At 39.2% G+C, this 16527-nt stretch overlaps 1 protein-coding gene across 2 annotated transcripts in view; it reads right to left on the bottom strand.

Moving 5' to 3' along the window:
• Positions 1-16527, bottom strand: part of Txnl4al1 (thioredoxin-like 4A like 1) — a 399632-nt gene that overhangs the window by 178130 nt on the left and 204975 nt on the right. Inside the window, exon 4 of one of the 2 annotated variants that reach the window (XM_087636535.1) lies at positions 2790-2801. The exons of the other annotated variant lie outside the window; for it this stretch is intronic. Within the exon in view, the coding sequence (XP_087492661.1) occupies positions 2790-2801 (12 nt within the window). The remainder of the gene's footprint in view (positions 1-2789; positions 2802-16527) is intronic. 2 annotated transcript variants of the gene reach the window in all.

The raw sequence follows: 16527 nt of genomic DNA, 5'->3' as shown, positions 1-16527 counted from the left end.
GCAATCAAGAAAGAACACATGGAAACAACCCTGGATATAGAAAACCAAAAGAAGAGACAAGGAGCTGTAGATACAAGCTTCACCAACAGAATTCCAGAGATGGAAGAGAGAATCTCAGGAGCAGAAGATTCCATAGAAATCATTGACTCAACTGTCAAAGATAATGTAAAGCGGAAAAAGCTACTGGTCCAAAACATACAGGAAATCCAGGACTCAATGAGAAGATCAAACCTAAGGATAATAGGTATAGAAGAGAGTGAAGACTCCCAGCTCAAAGGACCAGTAAATATCTTCAACAAAATCATAGAAGAAAACTTCCCTAACCTAAAAAAAGAGATACCCATAGGCATACAAGAAGGCTACAGAACTCCAAATAGATTGGACCAGAAAAGAATCACATCCCGTCACATAATAGTCAAAACACCAAACGCACAAAATAAAGAAAGAATATTAAAAGCAGTAAGGGAAAAAGGTCAAGTAACATATAAAGGCAGACCTATCAGAATCACACCAGACTTCTCGCCAGAAACTATGAAGGCCAGAAGATCCTGGACTGATGTCATACAGACCCTAAGAGAACACAAATGCCAGCCCAGGTTACTGTATCCTGCAAAACTCTCAATTAACATAGATGGAGAAACCAAGATATTCCATGACAAAACCAAATTTACACAATATCTTTCTACAAATCTAGCACTACAAAGGATAATAAATGGTAAAGCCCAACATTAGGAGGCAAGCTATACCCTAGAATAAGCAAGAAACTAATCATCTTGGCAACAAAACAAAGAGAATGAAAGCACACAAACATAACGTCACATCCAAATATGAATATAACAGGAAGCAATAATCACTATTCCTTAATATCTCTCAACATCAATGGCCTCAACGCCCCAATAAAAAGACATAGATTAACAAACTGGATACGCAACGAGGACCCTGCATTCTGCTGCCTACAGGAAACACACCTCAGAGACAAAGACAGACATTACCTCAGAGTGAAAGGCTGGAAAACAATTTTCCAAGAAAATGGTCAGAAGAAGCAAGCTGGAGTAGCCATTCTAATATCAAATAAAATCAATTTTCAACTAAAAGTCATCAAAAAAGATAAGGAAGGACACTTCATATTCATCAAAGGAAAAATCCATCAAGATGAACTCTCAATCCTAAATATCTATGCCCCAAATACAAGGATACCTACATATGTAAAAGAAACCTTACTAAAGCTCAAAACACACATTGCACCTCACACAATAAGAGTGGGAGATTTCAACACCCCACTCTCATCAATGGACAGATCATGGAAACAGAAATTAAACAGAGATGTAGACGGACTAAGAGAAATCATGAGTCAAATGGACTTAACGGATATTTATAGAACATTCTATCCTAAAGCAAAAGGATATACCTTCTTCTCAGCTCCTCATGGTACTTTCTTCAAAATTGACCGTATAATTGGTCAAAAAACGGGCCTCAACAGGTACAGAAAGATAGAAATAACATCCCGGCGTGCTATCGGACCACCACGGCCTAAAACTGGTCTTCAATAACAATGAAGGAAGAATGCCCACATATACTTGGAAATTGAACAATGCTCTACTCAATGATAACCTGGTCAAGGAAGAAATAAAGAAAGAAATTAAAAACTTTTTAGAATTTAATGAAAATAAAGGTACAACATACCCAAACTTATGGGACACAATGAAAGCTGTGCTAAGAGGAAAACTCATAGCGCTGAGTGCCTGCAGAAAGACACAGGAAAGAGCATATGTCAGCAGCTTGACAGCACACCTAAAAGCTCTAGAACAAAAAGAAGCAAATACACCCAGGAGGAGTAGAAGGCAGGAAATAATCAAACTCAGAGCTGAAATCAACCAAGTAGAAACAAAAAGGACCATAGAAAGAATCAACAGAACCAAAAGTTGGTTCTTTGAGAAAATCAACAAGATAGATAAACCCTTAGCCAGACTAACGAGAGGACACAGAGAGTGCGTCCAAATTAACAAAATCAGAAATGGAAAGGGAGACATAACAACAGATTCAGAGGAAATTCAAAAAAATCATCAGATCTTACTATAAAAACCTATATTCAACAAAACTTGAAAATCTTCAGGAACTGGACAATTTCCTAGACAGATACCAGGTATCGAAGTTAAATCAGGAACAGATAAACCAATTAAACAACCCCATAACTCCTAAGGAAATAGAAGCAGTCATTAAAGGTCTCCCAACCAAAAAGAGCCCAGGTCCAGACGGGTTTAGTGCAGAATTCTATCAAACCTTCATAGAAGACCTCATACCAATATTATCCAAACTATTCCACAAAATTGAAACAGATGGATCACTACCGAATACCTTCTACGAAGCCACAATTACTCTTATACCTAAACCACACAAAGACACAACATAGAAAGAGAACTTCAGACCAATTTCCCTTATGAATATCGACGCAAAAATACTCAATAAAATTCTGGCAAACCGAATCCAAGAGCACATCAAAACAATCATCCACCATGACCAAGTAGGCTTCCTCCCAGGCATGAAGGGATGGTTTAATATACGGAAAACCATCCACGTGATCCATTATATAAACAAACTGAAAGAACAAAACCACATGATCATTTCATTAGACGCTGAGAAAGCATTTGACAAAATTCAACACCCCTTCATGATAAAAGTCCTAGAAAGAATAGGAATTCAAGGCCCATACCTGAACATAGTAAAAGCCATATACAGCAAACCAGTTGCTAACATTAAACTAAATGGAGAGAAACTTGAAGCAATCCCACTAAAATCAGGGACTAGACAAGGCTGCCCACTCTCTCCCTACTTATTCAATATAGTTCTTGAAGTTCTAGCCAGAGCAATCAGACAACAAAGGAGGTCAAGGGGATACAGATCGGAAAAGAAGAAGTCAAAATATCACTATTTGCAGATGATATGATAGTATATTTAAGTGATCCCAAAAGTTCCACCAGAGAACTACTAAAGCTGATAGACAACTTCAGCAAAGTGGCTGGGTATAAAATTAACTCAAATAAATCAGTTGCCTTCCTCTATACAAAAGAGAAACAAGCCGAGAAAGAAATTAGGGAAACGACACCCTTCATAATAGACCCAAATAATATAAAGTACCTCGGTGTGACTTTAACAAAGCAAGTAAAAGATCTGTACAATAAGAGCTTCAAGACACTGAAGAAGGAAATTGAAGAAGACCTCAGAAGATGGAAAGATCTCCCATGCTCATGGATTGGCAGGATTAATATAGTAAAAATGGCCATTTTACCAAAAGCAATCTATACATTCAATGCAATCCCCATCAAAATACCAATCCAATTCTTCAAAGAGTTAGACAGAACAATTTGCAAATTCATCTGGAATAACAAAAAACCCAGGATAGCTAAAGCTATCCTCAACAATAAAAGGACTTCAGGGGGAATCACTATCCCTGAACTCAAGCAGTATTACAGAGCAATAGTGATAATTGGTATTGGTACAGAGACAGACAGATAGACCAATGGAATAGAATTGAAGACCCAGAAATGAACCCACACACCTATAGTCACTTGATTTTTGACAAAGGAGCCAAAACCATCAAATGGAAAAAAGATAGCATTTTCAGCAAATGGTGCTGGTTCAACTGGAGGGCAACATGTAGAAGAATGCAGATCGATCCATCCTTATCACCCTGTACAAAACTTAAGTCCAAGTGGATCAAGGACCTCCACATCAAACCAGACACACTCAAACTAATAAAAGAAAAACTAGGGAAGCATCTGTAACACATGGGCACTGGAAAAAATTTCCTGAACAAAACACCAATGGCTTATGCTCTAAGATCAAGAATCGACAAATGGGATCTCATAAAACTGCAAAGCTTCTGTAAGGCAAAGGACACTGTGGTTAGGACAAAACGGCAATCAACAGATTGGGAAAAGATCTTTACCAATCCTACAACAGATAGAGGCCTTATATCCAAAATATACAAAGAACTCAAGAAGTTAGACCGCAGGGAAACAAATAACCCTATTAAAAAATGGGGTTCAGAGCTAAACAAAGAATTCATAGCTGAGGAAAGCCAAATGGCTGAGAAACACCTAAAGAAATGTTCAACATCTTTAGTCATAAGGGAAATGCAAATCAAAACAACCCTGAGATTTCACCTCACACCAGTGAGAATGGCTATGGTCAAAAGCTCAGGGGACAACAGATGCTGGCGAGGATGTGGAGAAAGAGGAACACTCCTCCATTATTGGTGGGATTGCAAACTGGTACAACCATTCTGGAAATCAGTCTGGAGTATCCTCAGAAAATTGGACATTGAACTGCCTGAGGATCCAGGTATACCTCTCTTGGGCATATACCCAAAAGATGCCCCAACATATAAAAAAGACACGTGCTCCACTATGTTCATTGCAGCCTTATTTATAATAGCCAGAAGCTGGAAAGAACCCAGATGCCCTTCAACAGAGGAATGGATACAGAAAATGTGGTACATCTACACAATGGAATATTACTCAGCTATCAAAAACAACGAGTTTATGAAATTCGTAGGCAAATGGTTGGAACTGGAAAACATCATCCTGAGTGAGCTAACCCAATCACAGAAAGACATACATGGTATGCACTCATTGATAAGTGGCTATTAGCCCAAATGCTTGAATCACCCTAGATGCCTAGAACACATGAAACTCAAGACGGATGATCAAAATGTGAATGCTTCACTCCTTCTTTAAAAGGGGAACAAGAATACCCTTGGCAGGGAAGAGAGAGGCAAAGATTAAAACAGAGACTGAAGGAACACCCATTCAGAGCCTGCCCCACATGTGGCCCATACATATACAGCCACCCAATTAGACAAGTTGGATGAAGCAAAGAAGTGCAGATCGACAGGAGCCGGATGTAGATCGCTCCTGAGAGACACAGCCAGAATACAGCAAATTCAGAGGCGAATGCCAGCAGCAAACCACTGAAGTGAGAATAGGACCCCCGTTGAAGGAATCAGAGAAAGAACTGGAAGATCTTGAAGGGGCTCGAGACCCCATATGTACAACAATGCTAAGCAACCAGAGCTTCCAGGGACTAAGCCACTACCTAAAGACTATACATGGACTGACCCTGGACTCTGACCCCATAGGTAGCAATGAATATCCTAGTAAGAGCACCAGTGGAAGGAGAAGCCCTGGGTCCTGCTAAGACTGAACCCCCAGTGAACTAGACTGGTGGGGGGAGGGCGGCAATGGGGGGAGGGTCGGGAGGGAAACACCCATAAGGAAGGGGAGGGGGGAGGGGGATGTTTGCCCGGATACCGGGAAAGGGAATAACACTCGAAATGTATATAAGAAATACTCAAGTTAATTAAAAAAAAAAAGAGTTCAGTAAGCTGTGGTCAACAACTATCACTTTTGGAGGAACAGGTTCGGACCAAAGATAACGTTGTCAGTGGCCTAGAACAAAATGAACAAAATGAAAACAACGCAAGATTAGGAATGGAAACTGGCAAAGGTTCCCTCTGGATCAGTGTGAACCTTCATTAGGATAACATTCCTTCTACTCGATAGGTGAAAGGGAGGATGTCATGCAAATCTGCTACACCTGACTTCAATAAAATCATCTTTATGTGTTATCCCAAAAAAAAATTAAAGGTGAATATTCAGATTCCTATTAGCTAATGCAACCTGTGGGATTCTTTACCTAGGTTTTAACCTAGGCTCATTACCTAGGTCCTGCCACTCATGCTCCTGAGGCAAATATTTTCTCAAATGACTCCTCCAGAATATTTAACATTTTTATTATTACATGTAAAATGTACCTAATAAGTTCTTGTATTTGGTGGTGGTCTGAATGAAAATGGTTCCATCGGCTCATATTTTTGAGTGTGTGATCCCTAGTTGTTTGATAGGTTTAGAAAAACTAGGGTTTGTGGCCTAGTTCAAGGAGTTCTGTCATTAGGCGCTCTCTCTCTCTCTCTCTCTCTCTCTCTCTCTCTCTCTCTCTCTCTCTCTCTCTCTCTCTTTCTCTCTCTCATGAAAAAGATCTAAGCAAGATCTGAGTCCTTGAATCAATGCTAAGTCTGTATGCTGCCATGTCCCCCAACCATGACTCACCCAATAAAAATATAACTAAGATCCCTAATTAAATACTTTCTATGTTCGATTTGATCATGATGTGTTTTCATAGGAATAGGGAAAAAAAGGACTTCTTCTTCTTTTTTTTTTTTTTTGCTTGTCTTGTTTTCCACATTTGTGGTTCCCGGATTGTATTTTTATGTTTTCAGTTGAAGTAGAGTCTCATCATTTCATACTCTATTTATCTTCGCTGGACCACTCTCATTGTCCCCCAGCTTTCTAATTAAAAGTCTCTTTTTTCTATGGTAATTGCTACACACATATACACACAAATTTATAAATTTGAACTGTCTAAACATTTTCTAATATTAGAGAAAGAGAATACAGAGAGAGAACTAAAACGAAGAGTTATTTGCCAGTAGTATGGAAAGAACAGTAAAGGATTTTCAAAATATATACATACATAAAGGTGATCTCAATAAAATCCTTAAATAGTGGGGAGACAGAGACCCAACTGGACATCTCTCATCATCAAATGAAGTTTCCTGTACCAATACTGTCTTACAACTCTTTCAGTTGTTGGACAAAGGAGTCCCACGGGAACCGCAAACAAGCCAGATAATTACCATGACTATAAGCTTTCTCTCCAAAAACTGAAAAAAGGGTCCTATCTCTTTCTCTTTTTTTCTGTTTTAACTTTTATTTTCTTAAAATGCAGATATAGTTCAGTCAGTTACAGAGGATACCTTCCCTTCCAGTCATTGCGGAGATTTGACAGTTCTTGATACACAACAACTTTTTCCTGTAAGGGATGTATTGCCATAAATGCAAGCATATGCTTTCTTCATATCTCAAAGTATGACTTGTTTCAGGCTCCAAACAGTAGTGAGCATGGAAGTCCCACAATAGAGTTGAAGTTACCATAAATGGAGACAATGTTTTAGTTTAAAATATTTTTACATCCTTCTGTGAGAATTTTAAAGCCTCTCTGACTGACTGAATTTTTTAACCGTTTTTTTTTATGAATTTTTTTTTACATTTCAAATGTTATTCCCTTTCCCACTTCCCATCCATAAGCCCCCTATCCCATTCCCCTCCCCTTCTTCTGTAAGGCCGTTCCTCCTCCCCAACTATTCCCCTTCAGGCCTCCCCACCTGACATTCCCCTGCACTGGGGGCTCCAGCCTTGGCAGGACAAAGGGCTTCTCCTCCAGTTGGTGCACACAAAGGCAGCTGTTACATATGCAGCAGGAGCCATGGGTCTGTCCATGTGTAGTCTTTTGGTAGTGATTTAGTCCCTGAGAGCTCTGGTTGGTTGGTCATATTGTTCTTAAAGAAGCCAGGTTCTATTTCTTAAGAGAACACCTATACAGCTCATTGAGCACAGATAATTCTAACTGGTGCCCACACAAAGCTTTCACAACAAAGTGCTAAAGGCTAGCATCTTTGGTACAGGAAGGTACTTTGCCTGCTATCACAAAATAAGTGTAAACAACAAGCTAACAAGAGCCCATTTAATGATGCCCTGACTGCAAAATATGGTGGCATAAAACTTGTGGGAGTAACCAATATCTGATTTGACTTAAGAAGGCCCACTCCAGGGTATTAAACCCATGTACACTGTCTGGGTAACCAAAAACCTAAGACAGGAAAGACCATGTACCTAGTGTAAAGCTAAACACTACCAAATAAAACAAAACACAAATAAACACACACACACACACACACACACACACACACACTGTAACACTAAAATGACTCCTAATGACATTATGCTCTGCACATGGACCTGATAGATAAGTGTTTTGTTCATTCCTCATCAGAATAGCTTCTTCCTCCACCAGATGGAAAGAAATAGAGAGATCCACAGTCAAACATTTTGCACAGAGTTTGAGACCATAGGACAATCCTTAAATGGGAGGGATATAGCTATCAAATCTCTCCCTTTAGAGTTCAATCAATCCTGATGAGGAGATTGAAAGAGTGTACAAGGCAGAGAATATGGACAACATCAAGAAATCAAGGCCCCCATAGGAAGAAAATATTAACCAGCCAGAACCTTGCAAAGCTCCCAAGGACTAAACCACCAACCGAAGAGTACAAATGGTGGGGTGAACCTTGGCCCCAGCTGGATATATAGCAGAAGATTGCTTTAGTGGTAATCACTGGGAGGGAAGCCCCTTGGTTCTGTGAGGCTCGATGACCCAGGATAGGGGAATGCTAGGGTGCTTAGGTAGGAGTGGGTGGGCGGGTGGGGATGTATCCTCATAGAGGCAGGTGATAGGGGGTTGTGGAGGAGAAACTGCAAAGGAAGATAGCATTAGGAATGTAAACAAATAACGAATAAAAATGAGAAAAAAAATGGACCTAAGTGCAATAAGAAAAAAGAAAAAAAATGAAAAGGAAGAAAAGAAATCTAGGCCCTTTAAATCAAAAGGACCAAAGTACATACGAATTCAGAACAACTGAAGCAGGATGCATAGATCCTGCACACGTGTACACCAGATGGAGTGCTGGATCGGAAAAGAGAATAGAGACATGTCTCCTTCTATAACCCTGAAGTTATCACTAATTGATAACTACTTGGAAATTAAAATTAGGTTTCACCCAAGGGAATCTCATTGGGGAAACATACTTCTCTTGTATGTAGGCTTCATGCCCACTAGTAGATCTTCAAAAGAAAACTAACTCAATAACCAACGCCATGTTTGGAGTTTCATGGTCTCCTAATGCCTTCACAGGTCCAAGGGGCTCCCCTCCTAGTGATGATTACTAAAGCAATCCTCTGCTATATATCCAACTGGGGCCAGGGATCATCCCACCATGTGTACTCTTCTTTGGTTGTTTTTTTTTACTTTTAAAATATTGTTTTATTTTATCTTATTTTTCATTCTATTTATTTAATTATTCCACTTTAATCTTTCCATGGATTCCTATTTTTGGAAATTTGTGAGTCTCTGTGTTTTGTGACTTCTCTTGGTCTTGTGATTTTGTCCAATATAACATTCAGTCTTTGCATTTTCTTATTATATTACATTTTATTTTTACCTCTTAGAAGCCTGTTTCTTTTATAATGAGAAAGGGAAGTGTGGAAATGCAGATTCAAGTAAAGGAGGAGGAGGAACTAAGATGGACAGGAAAAACAGAGAGCATAATTAGGATATGTGAGAAAAAAAATCTATTTTTAATAAAAGAAGGAAAGATTGTTGAGCCTTTGTAAATGTATAGATGTGATTGTACAATTATATCTGTTTTATAACACATCTTTTCGTTTTCCAGCTAAGATTGTTAAAAATCGATCTCTGATGTTATGAAAATGAGAGAAATCAATGTATTTTAGCTTAAGGGAACAGGCCAACACTTGTTCTAAATATGCACAGCAACATCTAATTAGTTTTGTCAATGCTTACAGAGAAATATTTGTGCACATAGTGACTACAGAGAGAAACCCTATACTCCAGGGAATCTTATGTCCGTCTACTTGGGGAATACTTTCTCCCCATTCACTTAAAGTTGGCAAAGAGATTCTAAGCATGTTCAGTGTTGCAAACAAACATTAGAAATATGGCCTCTCAGCTGTTCATTTTCACTTTTTGGATTTAGGTGAGTGTTGTTTGTTTGTTTGTCTGGTTGGCTGTTTAGGTGCAAGCATAGTACTACACAACTTTAATCTCAACATTTAGGAAACAGCCATGCAGATTTTAAGAGATTAAGGTTAGTCTCCAAAATGAGTTCCAGGACAGCCAAGCTCAGGCAGTTAAGGAGCTGGAAAACAGAAAGCTGGGGATAATATAATAGAGCAAAGGGTTCCATGTTTCAGCCCAGAAAGCAGCAAAACCTCTACAGCTTTGGCCATGTGGCTTTGGCTTTAGAGTCGAGTATAGAAGAGATTACTGGGACAACTGATGCTCGTTAGCTGAAGCTAAGAAATTAGCAGCGATTTACCAACATCCCTGAAGTAAAATACTACAGAGAGTGGTTTATGAGCACACAAAGAAGCAGAAGACCCTAGAATATGCCAGTATCATGTGGTGACCACCAAGAACAGCAGCAACAGTAGAGCCTAGAGTGCTACAGAGGGCAGAGCTGGAGAAGTGACTTAAGCCCTTTGGTAGAGCTCAAAAGGTCATGCGTTTATGATAAACATTGGAACAAGAAGCTCTAAAGTTTATGTTGCCTTGGACACACCAAGTAACTATAGACATCAGAGCTGTGTGATGCTTCCTGAGGAAAGCTCAGGGAGTGGAAACAGCCCAAAAGAAAGAAGTTTATCTCGGCCAACAAAGATGAAAGGAGTTGGAAATCTGAAGAGAGCTTTGACATCAGACATGGCGATTCAGAGTTTGGAATTTGCCCAACTGTTTTTTTGGTGTTGCTTTGGTCCAGTATTTCATCGCTTTGACATTTTAGAATGGTAATGCATATATTGTCATTTTGAAGTTATATGATTTGCTTTTTGATTTTGATTTTAAAGGGGTTTACAATTAAATATTTGGATGAATCTCAGAGGAGGCTTTGAATATTCTTGGAACTGCCACATAATACCAGAATTTTTGACATTGGTCTAAATATGGTTTTCATCATTTAGGCCTAATTATCTTCTCCATAGACTCTTATATTTGAATGAGGCTACGGAGGCCAGGGAGTGAAATGTGGTGGTTAAAATATATATAGCTCAGGGGATATGACCCTATTAGGACTATTTGTTCTCATTGAAATAGGTTTGGCCTTGTTAAAAAAAATGTCATGGGCTATCAGGCTTTGAGATCTATTAGTGCTCAAGTTCTGCCTTGGGAGAGTGAGTCCCCCTCCTGGTTGCCTTTGGATCAAGGCGTAGAACCTCAGCTTCTTCTACAGCAACAAGTCTGCCGAGATGCTACCATCTTCTCACCATGATACTAATGGACTGACCCTCTAAAACTGTAAGCCATTCCCTAATTACATGCTTTCTTTTCTAAGAGTTATCCTGAACATCCTTCTCTTCACAGTAATAAAACCCTAAGACAGAATGGTACAGTGTATGCATCCAGTGAGCTATTAATGCACTGTTTTGTGAGCTCATGTCTCTTTATATGCTGGATAGATGTTTATTGCACTGAGAAGGTTATACCGTATCTTCATGGGCAGTCAAAATGGTGGTGACAATTCCAGTCCCAGAGAACAGTGTTTCCTGACAGATATGAAAATATGGTATTGTTAAAAAGTTAAATTCCAACCTTATCATTCCAGAATAGCTTATAAAGATTAACACAAGATCACTTGAAACCTGCCTGGGACTGTAATTTAATAACACAATCTTCCACATTATACCGAATAGATGTAAACTTACACTAGTTTCTTTCTTACTATTAGAGGAGAAAAATCAGGAAATGAGTTTAACTGAAGAGACAAAACTATGAGTTCTGTTCCCACACTACCATCAATCTTAAATTATGGTAATGCAATTAAAAATATTGAAAGTATTACCAACAGGATTTTATTCACAGTGTACTGTTTTATGTTCTGTCTACATATGTATTACATTTAGTGATTTATATTCTCGAAACAAAAATATATTTAATAATAAAGACTGAAATGTTTTAGATATTTTCATGCATGGAAACGAAATCACTGATATCATTTTTAGGGTTTGGAAATATATTTACAATATGAGTTCAGGACACTTGTGCTCTGGCACAAATGGGCAGGGCAAAGATCACCTTTGCTATGTCTTTGCTTTCTTGCCACCTCATGGTTTTCAAGTTTTAAACGCAGGTTTTGAAAATTGTGAAGGATCATTTTTATTCACAGAGCTACATCATTGGTCCTAATAGTCTGTGTTTAAAAAAATCACCACCACAAAGACCCGATCAAAACTGGTTACTTATTTAAGAAACAATTCCTAGAGAAAAAGAAAAAGGAAGGAAAACCAAAAGAAAGATATGTGAGAGATGTAAAGCAAATCACTTTGCAGAATGAATAAAGGCATTTTAATTTCTCAATTAACTAGTAATTAAAGCTTGTTGACCTACTTGAGTTGCTCTTGAACACCAACTTTACAAATTTAAACTTCAAGGACTGGGTTATTTTGTTTTGTTTTGTTTTTGTTTTTGTTTTTTTCCAATTAATGAATTAACAACACAATCTTTTCAAAGTATTTCACTCAAAAGGAAGGATGGGTCACAGCAAGTGGAATGAAGTATTAGAAGATTTTCCAGTTTGTCTATTTGTACATGCATAGAGAAGTATAAATTTGATGCAAAAGAGGTTTGGAGGTAAATGATGATGAAGTAAATAGCGTATTGACTCTCATGGTTAAAATGATGGCAACTGAAATAAATATAATGTAGAAAACTGTAATTTTGTTCTTAAATCAGCTAAAATTCTTTTGCAACAAAAGCATTGACAACATTCACAGAGTTTCAACAGTATTATGTATTTATCATTATCTAAGGAATTTATCAGCATGCTATATAAATCTATCTTTTTAATCATGAAATACTCTTTAGTCTGTGGAAGCAACATTCTATTATTAATTCAAAAATTCCCCAGTTCTCATTTTCCTTTTTGTATTTTGAATACCTTGGTACTTCTGCATTTATACATACATTTTATCCAATACCATTGCATATTTACTTTTTTTTAAATTTTTTTTATTAATTTGAGTATTTCTTATTTACATTTCGAATGTTATTCCCTTTCCCGGTTTCCGGGCAAACATCCCCCTAATCCAACCCCCTCCCCTTATTTATGGGTGTTCCCTTCCCCCTCACCCCATTGCCGCCCTCCCCCCAAAAATCACATTCACTGGGGGTTCAGTCTTAGCAGGAGCAAGGGCTTCCCCTTCCACTGGTGCTCTTACTAGGATATTCATTGCTTCTTATGGGGTCAGAGTCCAGGATCAGTCCATGTATAGTCTTTAGGTAGTGGCTTAGTCCCTGGAAGCTCTGGTTGCTTGGCATTGTTGTACATGTGGGGTCTCAAGCCCCTTCAAGCTCTTCCAGTTCTTTCTCTGATTCCTTCAACGGGGGTCCTATTCTCAGTTCAGTGGTTTGCTGCTGGCATTTGCCTATGTATTTGCTGTATTCTGGCTGTGTCTCTCAGGAGAGATCTACATCCGGCTCCTGTCAGCCTGGACTTCTTTGCTTCATCCATCTTGTCTAATTGGGTGGCTATATATGTATGGGCCACATGTGGGGCAGGCTCTGAATGGGTGTTCCTTCAGTCTCTGTTTTAATCTTTGCCTCTCTCTTCCCTGCCAAGGGTATTCTTGTTCCCCTTTTAAAGAAGGAGTGAAGCATTCACATTTTGATCATCCGTCTTGAGTTTCATGTGTTCTATGCATCTAGGGTAATTCAAGCATTTGGGCTAATAGCCACTTATCAATGAGTGCATTCCATGTGTGTTTTTCTGTGATTGGGTTACCTCACTCAGGATGATATTTTCCAGTTCCAGCCATTTGTCTATGAATTTCATAAAGGCATTGTTTTTGATAGCTGAGTAATATTCCATTGTATAGATGTACCACATTTTCTGTATCCAGAAAATTTCTTTATTTCTTCCTTGACCAGGTTATCGTTGAGTAGAGCATTGTTCAACTTCCCAGTATATGTGGGCGTTCTTCCCTTAGTGTTATTGAAGACCAGCTTTAGGCCGTGGTGGTCTGATAGCACGCATGGGATTATTTCTATCTTTTTGTACCTGTTGAGGCCTGTTTTTTGACCAATTATATGGTCAATTTTGGAGAAAGTACCATGAGGAGCTGAGAAGAATGTATATCCTTTTGCTTTAGGATAGAATGTTCTATAAATATCTATTAAGTTCATTTGGTTCATGACTTCTCTTAGTCTGTCTACATCTCTGTTTAATTTCTGTTTCCATGATCTGTCCATTGATGAGAGTTGTTTGTCAAAATCTCCGACTATTAGGGTTGGGAATTTAGCTCAGCGGTAGAGCGCTTGCCTAGTGAGCACAAGGCCCTGGGATTGGTCCCCAGCTCCGAAAAAAAAAAAAAGAAAGAAAGAAAAAGAAATCTCCTACTATTATTGTGTGAGGTGCAATGTCTGTTTTTAGCTTTAGTAAGGTTTCTATAACATATGTAGGTGCCCTTGTATTTGGGGCATAGATATTTAGGATTGAGAGTTCATCTTGGTGGATTTTTCCTTTGACAAATAGGAAGTGTCCTTCCTTATCTTTTTTGATGACTTTTAGTTTAAAATTGATTTTATTTGATATTAGAATGGCTACTCCAGCTTGCACTTTCTGACCATTTGCTTGAAAAAGTTGTTTTGCAGCCTTTCACTCTGAGGTAGTGTCTGTCTTTGTCTCTGAGGTGTGTTTCCTGTAGGCAGCAGAATGCAGGGTCCTCATTGTATATCCAGTTTGTTAATCTATGTCTTTTTATTGGGGAGTTGAAACCATTGATGTTGAGAGATATTAAGGAATAGTGATTATTGCTTCCTGTTATATTCATATTTGGATATGAGGTTATGTCTGTGTGCTTTTCTTCTCTTTGTTTTGTTCCCAAGATGATTAGTTTCTTGCTTTTTCTAGGGTGTAGCTTGCCTCCTGATGTGGGGCTTTACCATTTATTATCCTTTGTAGTGCTGGATTTGTAGAAAGATATTGTGTAAATTTGGTTTTGTCATGGAATATCTTGGTTTCTCCATCTATGTTAATTGAGAGTTTTGCAGGATACAGTAACCTGGGCTGGCAGTTGTGTTCTCTTAGGGTCTGTATAGCATCTGTCCAGGATCTTCTGGCTTTCATAGTCTCTGGCGAAAAGTCTGGTGTGATTCTGATAGGTCTGCCTTTATATGTTACTTGACCTTTTTCCCTTACTGCTTTTAATATTCTTTCTTTATTTTGTGCATTTGGTGTTTTGACTATTATGTGTCAGGAGGTGTTTCTTTTCTGGTCCAATCTAATTTGAGTTCTGTAGGCTTCTTGTATGCCTATGGGTATCTCTTTCTTTAGGTTAGGGAAGTTTTCTGCTATGATTTTGTTGAAGATATTTACTGGTCCTTTGAGCTGGGAGTCTTCACTTTCTTCTATACCTATTATCCTTAGGTTTGATCTTCTCATTGAGTCCTGGATTTCCTGTATGTTTTGGACCAGTAGCTTTTTCCGCTTTACATTATCTTTGACTGTTGAGTCGATGATTTCTATGGAATCTTCTGCTCCTGAGATTCTCTCTTCTATCTCTTGTATTCTGTTGGTGATGCTTGTATCTGCGACTCCTTGTCTCTTCCTTTGGTTTTCTATATCCAGGGTTGTTTCCATGTGTTCTTTCTTGATTGCTTCTATTTCCATTTTAAATTCCTTCAATTGTTTGATTGTGTTTTCCTGGAATTCTTTCAGGGATTTTTGTGATTCCTCTCTGTAGGCTTCTACTTCTTTTTTTATGTTTTCCTGTGTTTCTCTAAGGGAGTTCTTCATGTCTTTCTTGAAGTCCTCCAGCATCATGATCAAATATGATTTTGAAACTAGATCTTGCTTTTCTGGTTTGTTTGGATATTCTGTGTTTGCTTTGGTGGGAGAATTGGACTCCGATGATGCCATGTCTTCTTGGTTTCTGTTGCTTGGGTTCCTGTGCTTGCCTCTTGCCATCAGATTATCTCTAGTGTTACTTTGTTCTGCTCTTCTGATAATGGATAGACTGTCCTATAAGCCTGTGTGTCAGGGGTGCTGTAGACCTGTTTTCCTGTTTTCTTTCAGCCAGTTATGGGGACAGAGTGTTCTGCTTTCAGGCGTGTAGTTTTTCCTATCTACAGGTCTTCAGCTGTTCCTGTGGGTCTCTGTCTTGAGTTCACCAGGCAGGTCGCTTGGAGCTGGAAGGTTTGTCTTATCTGCAGTCCCAAGGCTCAAGTTTGCTCGTGTGGTGTTGCTTATGAGCTCTCCATGGCAGCAGCAATCAGGAAGATCTGTGCTGCCCTTTCTGGGACCCTCTATGCACCAGGGTTCCAGATGGCATTTGGTGTTTTCCTCTGGAGTCAGAGATGTGGGCCGAGTGTAGACTCTTCTGGTTTCACAGGCGTGTCTGCCTCTCTGAAGGTTTAGCTCTCCCTCCCAAGGGATTTGGGTGCAGAGAACTGTTTATCTAGTCTGTCCCTTCAAGTTCTGGTGGTGTCTCAGATGCAGCGGATTTCCTGCTCCTGTGCCCTTATCCAAGGGAGCCCAGAGGCTGTATACAGTTTCCTCTTGGGCCAGGGATGTGGACAGGGGTGGGCAGCGTTGGTGGTCTTTTCTGCTCTACAGTCTCAGGAGTACCCACCTGTCTGGGCGGTGAGCTCTCTCTCCCACGGGGTTTGGGAGCAGTGAGCTGGAGGCAGGGAGCACGAGATTGGGACTCCTGCTAAAAACCGGAAGTGTCCGGTCCTAGAGGAATTTTTCTTCTGTGTGTCCCAAGGCCACCAGTCAGGTCGCTTGCAGCAGAAAAGTTGGTCTTACCTGCGGTCCCGAGGCTCAAGTTTGCTTGTGGG

Source organism: Rattus norvegicus, chromosome 2 (assembly GCF_021556685.1).
Source record: "Rattus norvegicus strain SHRSP/BbbUtx chromosome 2, alternate assembly SHRSP_T2T, whole genome shotgun sequence".
NCBI classification, from domain to species: Eukaryota; Metazoa; Chordata; class Mammalia; order Rodentia; family Muridae; genus Rattus; species Rattus norvegicus.
The sequence above is the reverse complement of the archived record's forward strand: the minus strand, read 5'-3'. Positions and strand labels throughout refer to the sequence as shown.